Source organism: Solanum tuberosum, unplaced genomic scaffold (genome assembly GCF_000226075.1).
Source record: "Solanum tuberosum cultivar DM 1-3 516 R44 unplaced genomic scaffold, SolTub_3.0 scf00840, whole genome shotgun sequence".
Lineage (NCBI taxonomy): Eukaryota > Viridiplantae > Streptophyta > Magnoliopsida > Solanales > Solanaceae > Solanum > Solanum tuberosum.
This window is the reverse complement of record NW_006239755.1, coordinates 28,626-45,931: the sequence shown is the minus strand read 5'-3', so window position 1 is coordinate 45,931 and position 17,306 is coordinate 28,626. Positions and strand designations below refer to the sequence as shown.

Genomic DNA, 17,306 nt, shown 5'->3' with positions numbered 1-17,306 from the left:
AGTTACATTGGCACCTTTATAGAGCATCTGGTTAGAGTTCCGGCCTCTATTGCCCAGTTACTTATATAGAGCATCGGTTTAGAGTTCCGGCCTCTATTGCTCAGATACTTATATAGAGCATCCGGTTTAAGGTCCGGCCTCTATTGCTCAGATACCTATATAGAGCATCCGGTTAGAGTTCTGACCTCTTATACTTGTTACTTGTGATTGGTTACTTAGGTACTTTTGGTGAGCATCCGGTTCGAGGTCCGGCCTCCGTACTGTCAGATTCTACTAATTAGGGTTGAGGTTCTGGTTCGATGTTCTTCGTTCATGGGTTCTTTTATGCAATTCTCTTTAGTTATAGTTATTCTGTGTACTCGTCGGGCTTATGGGGGTCCGTTCGGGTTTTTATTTAACTTGCGCACGAGTGTACCTTCTGCGCTTATGGGGGTCCAGTTAAGTGTAGTTAGCTTGTAGATTACTTTAGTTAGTTCTTTGTACACTCGTGTGCATTCCATTGTTAGTTAGATTTTAGTTCTTGACTTCGGTTTGTGTTATTCCTTCTTTTCATATTGCCTTTACTTTTCAAGTTCAGTCGGCCTATGCTGCCTACTGGGTACCGGTTGTTTTGGTACTCATGCTACGCTCTGCATCTATTTCGTGATGCAGGTCCGGGCACTAGTAGCCAGCGTTGATCGAGCTTGGAGCAGACTGATCCGGAGACGGGAGTGAGCACACGACGTTTTGTACTATTTCAGTCTCCATCTGTATATATAGACTTGTCTTTTACCTTTTGAGACAGTCCAGTCTCTGTTGTCCACTTTTGGGACTTGTACTCATTTTGTTAGTAGCTCTGTACTAGTGACTTCCAGGTTCTGGGAGGGATCTTTATTTGTATATATGTTTTTGGTTTGCTTCCGCCTGTTTATATTGTTATTTGCCTACGCTTGTTTAGTTTCTACCCTCAGACCCATTACTTGTTGTTCCGGGTTACGGGTTGGCTTACCTACTGGTGGATTATAGTAGGTGTCATCATGACTTGAGAAATCGGGTCGTGACACTAGAGTTACAATACTAAATACTAAAGTGACTAGACTATATGTTAATTAGTCCCCTCAGAAAATACATATCACTGGAAACAGTGGTCGAGCTAGATCAAGATATGTGTATGTTGGCTGAATTGCAGTATTCAAATTTGAATTTTTGATTAGGAAAAATGGTTTTCATCAGCCAAAAAATTGTAAATTTGAGTCATTTGGCTAACGACAGGGTTACGTAAGAACTTGACTAACTCTCATTTGCTTTATGTCCTCACAGATGTGAAGACCAAGTAGGAGAGTCCAGTTCCTGAGAAAGGAAGTTGATCATGCAGAAGAGGATGGTCTCACTCAACGATTTTGACAGGTTTAAGCTCATGTTGGCAAAGATCAAGGTGTGATTGCATAATCTTTTTACCGTTGTGATGGTTATGTATCGATCTGATTCGTTTGTGTTGGACATTGTAGAGGGCTGGTGTGGTGAGACAGGAGCTTGCAAAGCTTAAGAACTTTTTAAGTAGTGACACATTTGGGAATATATCTACCTTTGGAACTGTTTTGTTTATCTTTTCTATTTTTGCTTGTTTTTAGACGTGCTGGGAAATTATTTTTCTGATCTATGAATGGTGAACTGTTTGTTTCAAATAATGTTTGCTCAGTTATTTTATATTGTCTTCATGCACACTTGCAGCCGCACATAGTCTTCGATTCCATTCTTTTGAAGTATCGAGTTTGATACATCAACTATATATCTACTCAATATCCTTGTATGAGTCTACATTGACTAGTAATATACTTTTTATATGGTGATTTATATTAAACCATTATACATCCACAAATTTAGTATAATTTCACTGTTGGAGCTAGAAAAGAACAAAACATTTTTCATGAATTTATTATTTTAGGGGTTGTTTGGTTGTTGTTTAGAGTTGTGTACTTGTGCATAAAATTAGGGGGTTCAAAACCTAACCGTGTGGATTATTGGTATTGGATTATCGAATAAGAAATTGCTGAATGGATTAGAATTTTATAATTAACAACTTATTGGTGTGGGGGTGGATTATTTAATTGCCTTATCGGATAAATTGTTAATCCGTTAAAATTACCACACATACAATTTTAACTTAGGTATATCAGCATCATTTAATATTTTTCCATAATATATAAATTATATATTGTTAGTCCTAAAACCTTAAAGCCAAAAATTTGAATCCTATTTACTTTTCCGTTATTAACTATTACATTACTAATAATCTATATATTTTTTTGTAATATAGAAGAATTTTATAATTTAATTGCATTTAAAATAGTGAAAATAAGTCATTTTTTAAGGTACATTTATGGAGCAAAAAGGGTAGAGGTTGTTTGATACACCGTCCGATAACTACTCGATAAGTTCTAATCTAACTAATATCTTATAGGTTGACAAGCAAATTAGTAAATTAAAAACCGATATCTGATAGACCAAACCATTAAGTAAAATTATCCGCTTGATCCATCTAATAAGCAGCCCTACATATAATAGTAATGTTGAAATTAGTTACGTACGCTTTTTATATTTATAAAATAATATATATTTTCTTGTAATTTAAATATACTTTAGTTATGTGGGATTGTTTTTTTTTGCTAACTAAACATGGTATGTGCTGTCGAATTTTATGCGTAGTCACTAAAAATATAGTATAAGTTATGCAAAATTTAACACATGAATATTTTATCTCCAAATCATATTAAACAACCCCTTAATTCAACTGATTAAATATTATATTATATATTGTCTTTATGTGGGAGATTGATTGTTTGTATACCTCAAATCAAACATTGCATCATTGCATATTCATTGTTCATCTACTTTAAATCAAAATCCGCATAATTAATCCGTTTCATATTAGATGAACATTTTTTATTTTACACGATATTTAAAAAATTATTAATAAATTAATTAATTTATTATTTTGCCCTTTGTTCATATTAATTCGTCTTTTAAATTATTATTTTTTGAATCTTCAAAATTTGTTTAAACTTCCAAAGGCCATATTAATTGTAGGCATAAAATGAGAAAAAATTAATTTATTAATTTAATAAGTGATCAAAGTAATATGAGACAAATATTTTAGTAAAATGCCCATCTAATATGTGATGGACATAGTAGAGTTTTTGGCTAAAACCATCTCTGAACTATGACTTAAATCTAAAGTACATCCTTGTGTTATATAAGTGAACAAAAAAATCACTGCACTATCCAAAAGTTGCAAGATTCATCCAATGTCTATTTTTTTTCTAAGAAACTCACGACAACAACAATAAAACGTGTCAACTCGAATGAATATATATACACACGGTTAAGTTGGTCAAATTAGGTGATTTTTCTAATTTTTAGAAATAATGTATGTTTAACTCATGTTCTGACAAAACATATCCAAATTCTAAATATTCTTTGTAGAAAAACTGGTCAAACACAACTTCAATTTCAAATAAAGTAATTTTTTATTTATTTTCATAATGAAATACCCACTTAATTTTACTAAATTTTCAGCATTCATGTACATTGCATAAAATCTGAATTATATTGTATATAACGTACTTATGTACTGATTTATTAAAGAAAATCTCTAAATAGCTGGACATGATATTTTTAAAATGAATTTTTTGCATAATCTTTCTGATGATCGGAGCATACTGTATAAATAAATTATTCAAGACTTATGCATTGTTGCAAGTGAATTGACTTGATGATGCAAGAAAAATATAAACTAACAACACACAAAATTTAAATTCTGAAAATGAAAGATTAGTTTTCTATTCATATCCTTATTTTTTGGGGTAACTTTGATCTTCTCGTCATGGCTAAGATGTGATCAAATTAAAATATTGATTCAGTCAGTTTCTTGACAAAAAATAGGCTGAAGAATGATTTTTATAATTTTTTGAATAGTATAAGGATGTTTTTTGTTCACTTAGGTAATGAGAGAATGTACATTAGATTTGAGTCTTAGTTGAAGGATGATTTTAGCCAAAAACTCAAGAGAGTACATATATAAGTTATAGAAAATGTATATATTAATAATTGTATAATTCTAATCAACTAGCAAAATGAGACAGTAAGGGGAGAGAAGTGTAACATTTGAACTTTGTGGCATACTAATATAATAACCAAAACTTTTGGGCCTTTGGAAGAAAAAAAGAAGTCTCCTCTCCTCTGCTTGAGTTAAAAATATCAAAAGGTACAAATTCCATTCTTCTCTCCCAATTATTAATATATACATTTTCTATAACTTATTTTTACTTATCTCTTAGACATAATATATTAACGTGCTCTTTAACTTGATCTCGACTGACATTTATACCTTCCAATTTATGGGTTTGAACAAGTAGACAGTTAAACTTGTATAAAATCACATAGGCACACACGTTCTATACATACCATAATATGTGTCCTACATTACATTATACAAATCATTTCGAGTGTATCTCATGTAAAATGTGTGTTTTACTTGTTCAATTATATATATAAATAATTTAAGTGTTTAATTATGCACACTCAAAGTTGAAAGGCGTAGATGACAATTGAAGCCAAGTTAAAAGGACGCATTTTATGTAGTTAGTTATATCTTTGATTCTCTATTTTCTATTTAGATAAATAAATCTTGATTGTCATTAATAAAATATTTTTAAAATTAGAATTTAATTCTTTTACAATATAAATAGATATCTTTTAGGAAATTGCTATGAAATATATCCTTATTTTATTAATTATTTTTCATTATTTGCATCAAAATATATTTATATAGTTATCACATAATAATAAATTCCGTTAAAATTAATAATATTATTTTTTATTCTGTTAATTGAATTTATTATAGAACGACATTAAATTATACTCTCACTCAATATTTTTTCTTTTCTGGATGAAATTAATTATTTTTAATAAAAAAATTGTTATATAGATTAAAAATAAATATAAAGAAAAGATAAATGTTGATAATGTAAGGGTAGTATGGACATTTAGAAAAGTCAGTTAGTAAAAGGGGAGGAGTATGGACATTCAAAGGTCATATCAATTGTAGGCGTAAAATGATTTTTTTTTTTATTAATTCAGTAAGTGATCAAATAATACAAGATAAATATATTTTTAAGTAACCTTTGAACTTTGTGGCTTACTAATGTAATAACCAAAACTTTTGGGGTTTTGGAGAAAAAGAGAAGAAGAAGTCTCCTCTCCTCTGCTTGAGTTAAAAATATCAAAAGGTACAAATTCCATTCTTCTCTCCCAATTATTAGCTCTGACGCAGAGTCCCAATTTCCCATTATCTTAATCTGTTGTTGGTTCAATCAATATGAACATCTTTTCCAAGAAACCCAATGCCAAAGGTTCGATTTTTAACTTCTAAATTTCATCACAAGTCGATGTTTTTGTTTGTTTACGTAATTGCTGCCGTAGAATACATATGTATACTAATTTAGGATTGTCTTGAGGTAGGGGTAAAGGTTTGTGGGACTGATTTGGGATTGAGAGTTAGTTGATTGATTGTTGGAAACTCTTAACAAAATTTGAGTTTTTATGATTCTTGGTGTTTGATCATTCATAATATTGAGCTAAAGATATGATTTTTATTGTTTTTTTTTATGACAGAGGCGCTTCGGGAGAGTAGAAGAGAACTGACTCATGCTACCAGAGGTAAAACTATTTTACACTTTTGATCCTCCTTTCCCCTGGTACAAGATACATTGAGATCATAGGACATCCATTGTCTCGAAATTGAACTATATGTATATGTATATAATACTCCCTCCGTTTCAATTTGTTTGTCGGGTTTTGATTGGACACAGAGTTTAAGAAAGCAAAAAACACTTTTGAATCTTATTGTTGTTGTAAACATGTCACGTGAAAAATTAGAATTAAAGAGTTGCCAAAAAATAAATGAGACATTTCTTTTTGAAACGGACTTAAAAGAAAAGTAAGACAAACAAATTGAAATGGATGAAATATTGTTAAAATTTTAGTGGTTTCACACACACAGAGACACACACACATATATCCATGTTCTGTATCCAAATAGTTGGTTCGGGTTAACCTGTTGCTAATAAGCTACATCTGCCACTGTATATATATGTTATAGAAAATTCAAAGGGGAGTTATAATAGAGGAGGCTTGCAGTTGGTTGATGCATGACCAATGTAAAAATAGTCAAAACTATGATGTGAATACTCTAAATACAAAGAACTTATATTGTATCCTGCATAGTTTGGATTGAGACACAGTTGATATGATATTAAATTGTTAGGTCATTGGTACTAGATGATATTTTGGGGGCTTTATGAGCTATACCAATATTGGTTTGGATAGTTGATAGAAAGTATTATTAATTCCAATCAGAAAAGAAAGCAATGTTATTGTAAACCTGAGGTATACAAGTGAGATAAACAGTGACTCTACAGGCTTAGGGAGTAAATAGAGTAACTCGCTGGCAGAGGATTTAACAAGTTTACTGATCTCAACATCCACACACACGAAAGCCTTTGGAAGGTCTTCCAAACAAGCGTAGGTCTTTTTGAATCTTTGTTTTTAAGTGTCTTCCGCAGTAGCTACTTGTATCATAAATGACAACCGTGCTAAATATTTTCTTTTGGATAAACATAGTTTCTTTGCATTGCACATACCTTGATTAATTCTACACAGCACTAGCACATGTAATGGGTAACTCATCCACCAAGGCTTGGATAGATAAGAAAGAAATCACCTAGTTGTTTGCCTCCTCTGGGAAGTGAATCTGGGACCTCATGGTTCTCAACCCACTTCATTGACCACTAGGCCACACCCTTGGGTGCCACAACAGTGTTATTACGTTCAACCAAGGCCTTTATACTTGCACAAGGATGTAAAAGATGTTCTTGATCTTTGTTTAGGCTGGATTACCGTTTGCATTTAGGAAATTCATTATTGTGTCTACTAGAGATTGGGGTATACAGTAAAATCTTCAATAGTGAATTGCTAGATTCTTGTGCAAAGTATCTTTGGGGATGGGGGGAACTAAATTGTCCACTGCCTGGATTGGCTTACACATTTTTTGTAACTATGGACAAATTTCTTTCATTACCCATTTCTTTCAAATGAATATACATATGGCATCCATTCTACTTGGGCAACTTTATGTTAGCTTTAACATGTTAGGGAACTGGATGAGATGATGTTCAATTGTAGGTAATGTAGGTTAAACCACGTTCTGAGAATGGGGATTTCAAATGGTAATAATTCATTAATAAGTTGTAATTTCTTTCCCATCAGAAGATGCACACAATCTCTGTTAATATAGAGGGCAAGTTAGGAAGATCATCACACTGATATCCACAATTTTCTTTTTGGTGTTCAAGTGCTTCTTGTAAGTAACTGTTGAGTAATTTATTTTAGTTTTAATATTGTGATGTAGGTATTGAGAAGGAAATTTCTGCTTTACAATCAGAGGTACGTCCAGATCTTGTTTCTAATGACTGTTCTTCAAAGTGCATAGTGTGTGTTCATGAGATACACTTTTTTTGCGATTTTAGAGCTAGTATAACTTTTCATATATATCACACTTCCTTTACTTATGGTTCTTCACATGATATCACATCAATAAGAGATATTTTTATTTCTTTCTTTCATGGAACAGGAAAAAAAACTTGTTGCTGAAATAAAAAGGACTGCTAAAACTGGAAATGAGGTGGGTCTCGAGCATCATCCCTGGAGACTTAATTAGCAGTTGTAATTTATCATGTTGCTGCTTAAGTAACAGCTGAATACTCAGATGGTACTATATCATTTGGAACTCATGTGTCATCTGCTTTTCTCTCTGCATTTTCAGACAGCAACAAAAGTTCTAGCACGTCAGTTAATCAGGCTTAGACAGCAAATAGCCAACTTGCAAGGTAGTCGGGCTCAAATGAGAGGTATAGCGACTCACACACAGGTACTCCTCCAAGTCCATGTTACATGCTTACTTATTTCAGTTACTCATTCCTCTTTTACGGATGCATCTGAAAAGTTTAATGCCCATTGCAGGCAATATCTGCCCAATCTTCGGTTGCTGCAGGCATGAAAGGAGCCACTAAGGCTATGACTGCTATGAATAAGGTTTGATGGCAAAAGATCATGATATCTAATTTAATATTTCCATTTGTTTGTTTGAGAGATCTGCATACACTCTATCCTTCCCACACCCACTTTTGGGACTGCACTGGGTTTGTTGTTGTTGTTGTTGTATGAGAGAATGAAACATAAAAAAAAATCTCTATTGTTTTTGTTCTTAAAAAAAGAATGAAATATTAACTCATCTTCATACACACGTGGCTATAATTCAAGGAAATGGGGAGACTTGACGAGGTGGTCTCACATCGTATTGGAGCATGGTGGATGAAATGGAAGCTCGGATCTAGCGTCCTATGGGATAAAAATGTGTCACTGTGACTTAAAGGTAGGTTCTATAGAGCGGCTGTTAGCCCAACCTTGTTGTACGGGGTTGAGTGTTGTCCAATCAAGAACTCTCACATTCAAATGGTGAAGGTAGCATAAATGAATGTTTAGGCATACTAGGAGGGACAAGGTTTGAAATGAAGATATACGGGACAAGGTGGGGTGGCCTCCATGGAGGATACGATGCGGGAAGTGAGTCTGAGATGGTTTAGGCTTGTGAAGAGAAGCACAGACGCCCCAGTGAGGAGGTGCGAGAGGTTGACAATGATAGGTCTAAGGAGAGGTAGGCTGAGGAAGAATTGGGGAGAGGTGATTAGACACGACAAGACACATTTGAGCTAACGAGGACATGGCCCTAGACATGGAGGTCAAAGATTAGGGTAGATGGTTAGTATGTAGTCGAGCGATCTCTCCCTTTCCAATGGTCGAGCGTGGGTCAAGCCTGGAGCACCTATCTACTCCCTTGCCAGTATTATCACTATTGTGCTAGCATTATCTTATTCTCCAATTTTATTTTATTACTATTGTCCTTTCTTGTTCTTTGGTTTTCTTTACTATTTGATGTCAGTACTTCTCTGTCTTTTTAATATTTTCATCGTAACTTTTTTACTCTTGCACTTCTCTAAAAAATCATCTTTCTTGAGCCGATGGTGTATCAGAAACAACCTCTCTACCCACAAAGGTAGGGATAAGGTTTGCGTACACCCCACCCTCCCCAAACACCATTTGTGGGATTACACTAGGTATGTTGTTGTTGTGTTCATCTTCATATACATGGAGATGGATCTCATGATGAGAGGGTTCCTGCACTCTTCACTGGTTGGTGGGATGCTACTTCTCGTTCTCTTGAACCCTCTTAGCTCCTTGTGGATAAATTAAAGATGTGGGTTATATTGGGACTAGCAGTTTGATCCTTCCGTATTTCTCGACTCCTCTTTTCTTTGTTCCTTTTCTTCTTGCCTCCATTATTTGGTTTATTTTCATATTACTCATTAAAACACGGCATTTGTGTTGTATGTGAAGTCTCCATCATTCCTTCTAAATTTTAATAATTATCAGTTGACTCAATGCAGCAAATGGACCCTGCAAAGCAAGCGAAGGTGATGCAAGATTTCCAGAGGCAATCAGCTCAATTGGATATGACGGTAAGACTGATTGCACATTATCTACTGATTCTAAAAATAAAAGCATAGCTCCTTCATGTCCACTCAGATTATTAGAAGTCAACTCAATAGTATGGTGTTCGTATATGTAGACTGAAATGATGTCAGATGCCATAGATGATGCTATAGATGATGACGAAGCAGAAGAGGAAACTGAAGATTTGACAAATCAGGTATGCTTTTAAAATCCCCATTTTGTAATGACTGAAAATAGTTAGTGGATGTGCACCAAGCAATGTGTATTTACTTTATGCTATCTTAGTAGTTGATTTAATTGAAAATATCCATTACGTATTGATTGCTCTAGTGATGCAAGTCTTCATAAAAACTCGCACTAAGTTTGGGAACCCTTATCCTTTCCTGTGAAAACCAAAGCATCAAAGACATCGGTCACCTAGTAAATAAACGATAGTCGCGATGTCATTATGGGTGTCTTCATGATCGTTGTCTTCTTTATAGAGTGTATTATTCTGGATTTTTTTTTACGGAAAATGGCAAAAAGTGCCCCTAACATTTGTGATTTGTCTTATATATGTTGTTCGCTAATCTATCAGCTCATAAAAGCCTCCAACGTTATATTTTATCTCAAATATACTCCTGAAAATAAAAAAGGTCCAAATATGTCCCTCACTCTAAAGGTGGAAGCTGCGTCGGGTATATTTTGGACCTTTTTAATTGTTTAGAGGTTCAGTAGAGTGTATTTAGGACCCCTGGATCTCAGATTCAAATGGTGATGAAGTTTTGCACCTTATATTGCATATGTATTTTCATTGAAAATGGAATGACGATTGAATGTGGATTATTCTTTCTTGAAATCAAATAATTATTGAAGTGCATTAAAATATGTATATACTAAATTTCTATACACATTCACCGTTACCAAAGAAAAATATTGTATACACATGGTCCCGCCTACTTATCGGATTCTTGCACATTAACTCAGTCTTATTTTTGCAGGTCCTTGATGAAATTGGAATTGATGTTGCCTCACAGGTTAGTTTTTCATTATTGGTTCAGATTGGAACTAGCAGTATTCTCACTTACAAGAAGGAAAGGAGTTGGGTTCCGACAATTACCGTGTTAAATTGAAGATCCCGTGTTTTAATTTGGACAGTTGTCAGCGGCACCCAAGGGCAAAATTGCTGGAAAAAGGACTGAGGAATCAAGCAGGTTCGTCTTCACTTTCTTCTGATATGGTTTTTTTCTTACTTTATTTCCCTTTTCCTTCACTCACATGCTTGTTCGCGAGATAAACATATGGAGCCACTAATAAATAAATAAATAAATAAGTAAGTGCACCCAAGGTTGTGGCCTACTGGTCAATGATGTGGGTTGAATACCTTGAAGTCTCAAGTTCAAATCCCAACAGAGACAAAAACACTAGGTGATCTCTTCCCATCTGTTCTAGCTTCGGTGGACAGAGTGACATGATACATGTTAGTGGTGGGAGGTGACATGGATCTCGTGGAATTAGTCGAGGTGCATGCAATATGACACGGATACCACAGTTACAATTTTTTTTTTATGGCTAATAGGGCTTTGGTTTAACAATAAAGGTAGTGTAACGAAGAAGAATGTGTGGTAGGCACACAACATGGGTTCAAATTCTGTTGGTGAATTAAGTTTGGTATTTTAATGGAGAAGGATAGTAGGAAGAGGCTCAAATATCCACCAAGTTTTGACGCTAGAAACAACATATTTCTCAGTTATTCGAAACAAACGAACCTATCGGGCTTGGTTTCACTAACATGCGTCCTTCGCCAGAAATTGCGAGCCAGGTTAAAAGCGGTGCTAGTCTTCACTCGACTATCTTGGTGTTGGAGCAGTTGATCTGAGCTATCAGTTTAATCTCACCAAGCTCAACAAATCGAGTGTAATCTTTAACAAGCTCTCGGCAGTTCAAACTTACCAATTTGGTGAAACAATTAAAACCACAAAAATTGTAGGCCAACTTTGTCTGAGCTACTTTGAAAAATTGAAAAGGAGAATTAAGAGACTAAAACGGAATACATAATAGGAGCTATTACAATTTACAACTAGGCAATAATGGTAAATGATGAACTAATTTTTGACTCAAGTACTATTGTATCCTTGAGCAAAATTACTAGACATCTTGAGTGCACTGCTTGTTAACAGATAAAGTATGTTGCGGTTTCGGTTTTCTATTTTTCTTTTCTTCCTGTAAATAATCGTATCATATTAGTATGAAGTGCTTTTTCCATGCTCTTTGATCTCATTAACTCGCTCATATACATTTTGTTGTTGTGCTTTCATGCTGGCAGTTCGGGGATTGATGAACTGGAGAAGAGATTGGCTGCACTTAGAAATCCTTGATCTCGGTATCTTGGACTAGTCCTTGTGGAGTTTCACCACACACAAAACATGATTCCTGTAAGTTTTATGTACATAATTTTGTTCCAAGAATGATGTAATGCATCAATCCGTGATCTTCTTTGAGTGATAAATGGTTGTCCAAAAGCTACAAACAATGTATTTGTTGTTTGATAAAGTCAATCTTGGCGTGAGTTTCTTTCATCTCTTGTCATTAAATTTTTTACTCACATGTGCTAGTGTGTGTGCATTTTGTTTAATAATGGTGGTTTGCAGAGCAACCTATGCGAACCTCGATTATTTCACTATACCTTCTAACCCCCACCAATATAGGGTATATTGTTTAGGGGGTTACAAGCAATTCCCTTCAACATTCGACAATGCCTAAGAATAGTCATGCTCTTTCACGAGCATATGTGCATTTGTACAATTTAAGACCTCCAAATATCATATATCATATATCATATATAATATATAATATATATATATAAAAGAGAACTCAAGGCCCGCCTACGTGGCACCACCACAAACAAGGATTCTCTTTTAATTTATTTATTTCCAAAATTAGCTTTCCTCTTTCATGAAAAGTTGTGACTTTTTTTTAAAAGTTGTGACTTTTATGAAAAGTTGTGAGTTTTGTGAAGAGTTGCGACTTTTATGAAAGGGTGTGACACTTCCGAAGCCTTTCACGAAAAGTTGTGACTTTTATTATAAAAAAAAAATTATTATTACGGTTTAAATTTAATAATAAATAATAATATAAAACATCTTTTAAGATAACGATGCATGTAACTTAATTCGAAAAAGGAATGGGACATAGCATTTCGTGGCCGTCTATTTTTGGAGGACTGAACTTTTAGTCCATTGTACTTTTACCAGAAGCTAGTACTCCCTCCGTCCCTTTTTAGTTGTCCACTTTAGAAATGGCACACAGATTAAGGCAACAATGATTAGCACAGTGAAGTTACAATTTTACCCTTATGACAACTTTTCACTTCAAAATTACAACCACTTATTTGAATTCAAGTGAAATAAATTGGAGGGAAACAACATACACTTTTACAATTTTCAAGAAGTGTAAATAAGGGTATAATAGGAAAAAATTTGTTGTCCTTTCTTGATTTGTCAAAATGGACAACTAAATAGGGACAACTAAAAAAGGAAATATGGACAAGTAAATAGGGACGGAGGGAGTAACATTTATGAAAGGTTGTGACATTTTCGAAGAGTTGTGACTTTTTCAAAGAGTTATGACCTTTCTGGTAAGACACATTAAGCATTTGTTCACACTACCATTTGTTGTCTATAGATAGAGGAGTTTCCTCTCATTTTAAAACAATGAAAATTCTAAACTACTTCTTCTTCTTCTTCTGCACAGTTAAATATTTGATTCTGAACTACTACTTCTTCTTCTTCTTCTTCTGTACAATTAAATATTTATGTACTTTGATCCTGTTTAGTGGTTCACTAACACTATTGTTTTGGTATCATTACATTGGTAAATAAAAACGTTTCATCCTGAGAGGATCTATTTCTTTAAACCTCGGGTACTAGAGGGGAATGATATTCTTAAGGAGACACTGTGCATTTAGTGGGCTCGATTTTTTCGTTTTGTTTCATTTTATTGTTACAGATCCTGGTTTTTTTACCGTCATTAATTTATGCTTATGATATTAATTGTTGTTTTTGAGTACATGTTTTAAACTTTGTTGTTTATGTTTTTGTAAAGTTATTGTTATACAATTATATGATACACAATGATGACTATTATCTCACACCAAAGTACTTTTTTGAACTTTTTTCCCATTATCCCTTACTTGGACCCTTAATGTTTTGTTTGTGCACAACTTCAATTCTAAAACACTATCATAACTATAATACATATGAAATTTGGATTTTGGAAAATTGCATTTTAATTTTAAAACACATAATGACTACATATTACTTATTGGTATATCAAATGATTATGGAACCTTTGCTCTTGATAAACACATTAGTTATATATATATATTAAAAAAATATTTAACATTTTGAAAGTAATTGATAGTGTTATACTAACGAAATTTGCAAAGAAGAAAATTGAGAAAAATATTTATTTGACTCTCTAATTAAAGACACTATGTAACCATGCATATAAATAATAAAAATAAACTAACCATTGTAAAATTTCAAAAGCAAATTAATGAATCTGTAAAATGAAATTATGTAAACTAAGAGAAAATAGTGTTATGATTTGTAATTTTGTCTTTTCTTTTAATAAAACAAATGGTAAACTACAATTGAATAACCTCTATACTCTTAAAAACAGATTTATATAAAAATACTATAACATCAAAATACAAGAAAAGTTCTATTCTAATAAATTTTAAAGAAGAATATTCTAAATGCGCAAAGCGCGGGCCCATTTACTAGTATATATATAAAAGAGAACCTTATGCCCGCCTACGTGGCGCCACCACAAATCAGAATTCCCCTTTAATTTATTTATTTCCAAAACTAGCCTTCCCTTTTCATGAAAAGTTGTGACTTTTATGAAATGTTGTGACTTTAATGAATAGTTGCGACTTTTATGAACAGTTGTGACTTTTATGAATAGTTGTGACTTTTATGAAGAGTTGCGACTTCAATGAAGAGTTGCGACTTTTATGAAAAGTTGTCACTTTTATGAAAAGTTGCAACTTTAATGAAGAGTTGCGAACTACTACTTCTTCTCCTTCTCCTTCTTCTTTACAATTAAATATTTGTGTGTTACGTGGCTCACTGACACCATTGCTTATGTTACAGATCCTGGTATGTATTTTTATAGTCATTAATTTATGCTTATGTTATTAAGAATAAATGATAAGATGCAATAATTTTCATTTTCCTTTACATTATTAATGTTTGTTACTACGTAATCTTGTATTGAAAATAATATTGTGTTTTAGTTTTAATGACTGATAGGTTTTAAGTATTATTTTATAAATTCTATGATATTAAATTTCCGCGCGAAGCGCGGGTAATTTTACTAGTTGCAAACTAATTCAACAGAAATTTTAAACACATCTCTGTTATGATCATTAAATTCATTAACAGGAAAAGTTACCTTATCCACTACAACCTTACCAGTTACGTCAAGGCTCTCCTTATCAAAAAATAAAACATGGCCTCTCTCACCTCAATAACTAGCTTTGGGTGTGAGTTAACCAGTTAAGCCCAAGATCGTTACGTATTCTTCCTTGTTAGTTCTCTTTCTTCTACACACGTTAAATATCTTCCTCCATTAATTCTTCAGCTCTCTTAGATTCTTTAAGGTGAGTTATATTGATCCGAGAAATGCAAACACATCATTCAATACACACAACATTTATTGTATATCATCAAAACTCATAATATTACATTTTCCCGAGTTATGGAAAGCTTATAAAACTAAAAATCAAATCCAACATCATAAGTTGCAACATAGGAAGAACCAAATCCATTACGCCAATGTCTTCTTATTCTTGGCATCTAAAAATATAAGAAAGTGAGCCACACAACTATAAATTTTTAGCCTCTGTTCTCACAGTTTCCAACTGATTACTAGCAATTCGTACCAAGCGTTAATAAGTATTTTGTTTATATAAAAAAAGCATAAAACCTAATATATTAGTTGTTAGAATAAACTAAAAAACATTAGTGTAAAGCTTAGCATGAATACCTGAAGTTCTGAAATCAAATTCTTCTTTACTGGTAACTTGTCTAGAAGCGATTATTTCTTCTTCTGTAATTCTTTTGACCTCGCTGCTTCTTTCTCCTTCGCATGATAATTTTGTGTTCCAGTTCTTCAATGATTCTTGCAAGCCATCTTAGATTTCCAGTTGAGATCAAGAAATATATTATGGATAAGCCAATACATAGCCCACTGCCATAGCCCATCAGAGCTGCTTTCCAAAAATCATTGAAAAATTCAGAATTTCTTTCTTGATCTTCTAGCGCAGCTGTATAGTTTGTCTCCGACACAGGATCATTGCCACAACCTTTTGAAATGGGGAATCCACGTAATCCATCATTACCATCAAATGAACTGTTCTCAAAGGTATGAAATTGGGGTCCTTGAGGGATGCATCCTTGGAGATAATTGTGGGAGAGATTTAAGAATTCAAGAGACGTAAGAGAAGCAAGTTGTTGTGGTATCTCTCCCGAAAGGCGGTTAAATGAAAGGTCCAATGATTCCAGTACAGATAAACTTCCAAGTGATGGTGATATATAGCCTTGCAACCCATTATGAGATAAATTAAGTACCCGAATCGCAATAAGATCTCCTAGAACACTAGGTATATGTCCTTCAAATTTGTTGTTTGAAAGATCGATAACTGTGTACAAAGACAAAATTTTCACAACTTCAAGCTTCAATCCCTTCGTTACAACAACTACCAAGTCTTGGTAGTTATATCTACCTCCTAGATAACTTGGTGTCTTCATTGTTTGATCAACAGTCCTCATGCCTTTCAATTGTTGAAACAGACTCTTTGGTAAGTCTTTCGAAAAGGCATTGCTAGAGAGATCTATGATTCGAAGATCAGGAAACATGATTTCAGCCCCTGAAAATCTTATAGGTCCATGCAGTTTATTCGATGTCAATCTTAGAACTCTCAGCTCTGGTAAAGTTCCCAACCACATGGGGAATGTGTCATAGAGATGATTATCTCCTAGATCAAGAACTTGCAGCTTTTTGCAATTGGCCAAAGACCGAGGGATTTCCCCCTCTAGTTCATTGTCATGCAAGTTGAGACTTATAAGTGAACATCCAATGCTAAAATTTGTTGGAAGAGTCCCAGAAAGTTTGTTATTCTGCATATCAAACGCCTGGAGGCTACTAATATTGCCAAAACATTGTGGAATTGCTCCCTCCAGATTGTTTCTGCCCAAATCTAGAATTTGTAGTGACGTTAAATTGGAAATAGATGGAGGCATCTTTCCACTGAGATTATTATGTGACATCACTAGAACCTGGAGGCCACTTATATTACCCAAACATTGCGGAACTTTTCCCTTCAAATTGGTTCTCGGCATACACAACACTTCCAGTGATGTCAAATTGCACACAAATGAAGGAATTTCCCCAATGAGATTGTTATCATTGAGAATCATAGTTTTCAGATTTCTCAAATTGCCAAATGAAGCAGGAATAGATCCATTAAGAGAGCTATTACCCAAATATAGATAAGTAAGAGAACTCAAGTAACCTATTTCTGCAGGAATAGAGCCAGAAAGCTGATTATTATAAAGATACAAACCAAACAAATTGCTCAAATTCCCCAATGAAGAAGGAATAGTGCCATTAAGAGAGTTATTACTCAAATGTAGGATACTAAGAGACCT

The 17,306-nt window shown here is 33.7% G+C and overlaps 2 protein-coding genes across 4 annotated transcripts in view; one reads left to right on the top strand and one right to left on the bottom strand.

Moving 5' to 3' along the window:
* Positions 1-5,280: 5,280 nt before the first annotated feature.
* The window catches only part of LOC102582862 (vacuolar protein sorting-associated protein 2 homolog 3-like), a 25,455-nt gene continuing 13,429 nt past the window's right edge, over positions 5,281-17,306 (top strand). Inside the window, exons 1-11 of one of the 3 annotated variants that reach the window (XM_015305544.1) lie at positions 5,281-5,390; positions 5,653-5,697; positions 7,448-7,482; positions 7,670-7,720; positions 7,853-7,966; positions 8,059-8,130; positions 9,543-9,614; positions 9,725-9,805; positions 10,590-10,625; positions 10,747-10,802; positions 11,915-12,167. In XM_015305544.1, the coding sequence (XP_015161030.1) occupies positions 5,357-5,390; positions 5,653-5,697; positions 7,448-7,482; positions 7,670-7,720; positions 7,853-7,966; positions 8,059-8,130; positions 9,543-9,614; positions 9,725-9,805; positions 10,590-10,625; positions 10,747-10,802; positions 11,915-11,966 (648 nt within the window). In that variant the 5' untranslated portion in view covers positions 5,281-5,356 and the 3' untranslated portion in view covers positions 11,967-12,167. Of the gene's footprint in view, positions 5,391-5,652; positions 5,698-7,447; positions 7,483-7,669; positions 7,721-7,852; positions 7,967-8,058; positions 8,131-9,542; positions 9,615-9,724; positions 9,806-10,589; positions 10,626-10,746; positions 10,803-11,914; positions 12,168-17,306 lie in introns of those variants that run through there. The other 2 variants (XM_006367565.2, XM_006367564.2) reach the window with 2 other exon arrangements.
* Positions 15,637-17,306, bottom strand: part of LOC102583963 (receptor-like protein 12) — a 2,645-nt gene continuing 975 nt past the window's right edge. The window contains exon 2 of the mRNA XM_006367568.2: positions 15,637-17,304. Coding sequence (XP_006367630.1) covers positions 15,684-17,304 — 1,621 coding nt within the window. The 3' untranslated portion in view covers positions 15,637-15,683. The remainder of the gene's footprint in view (positions 17,305-17,306) is intronic.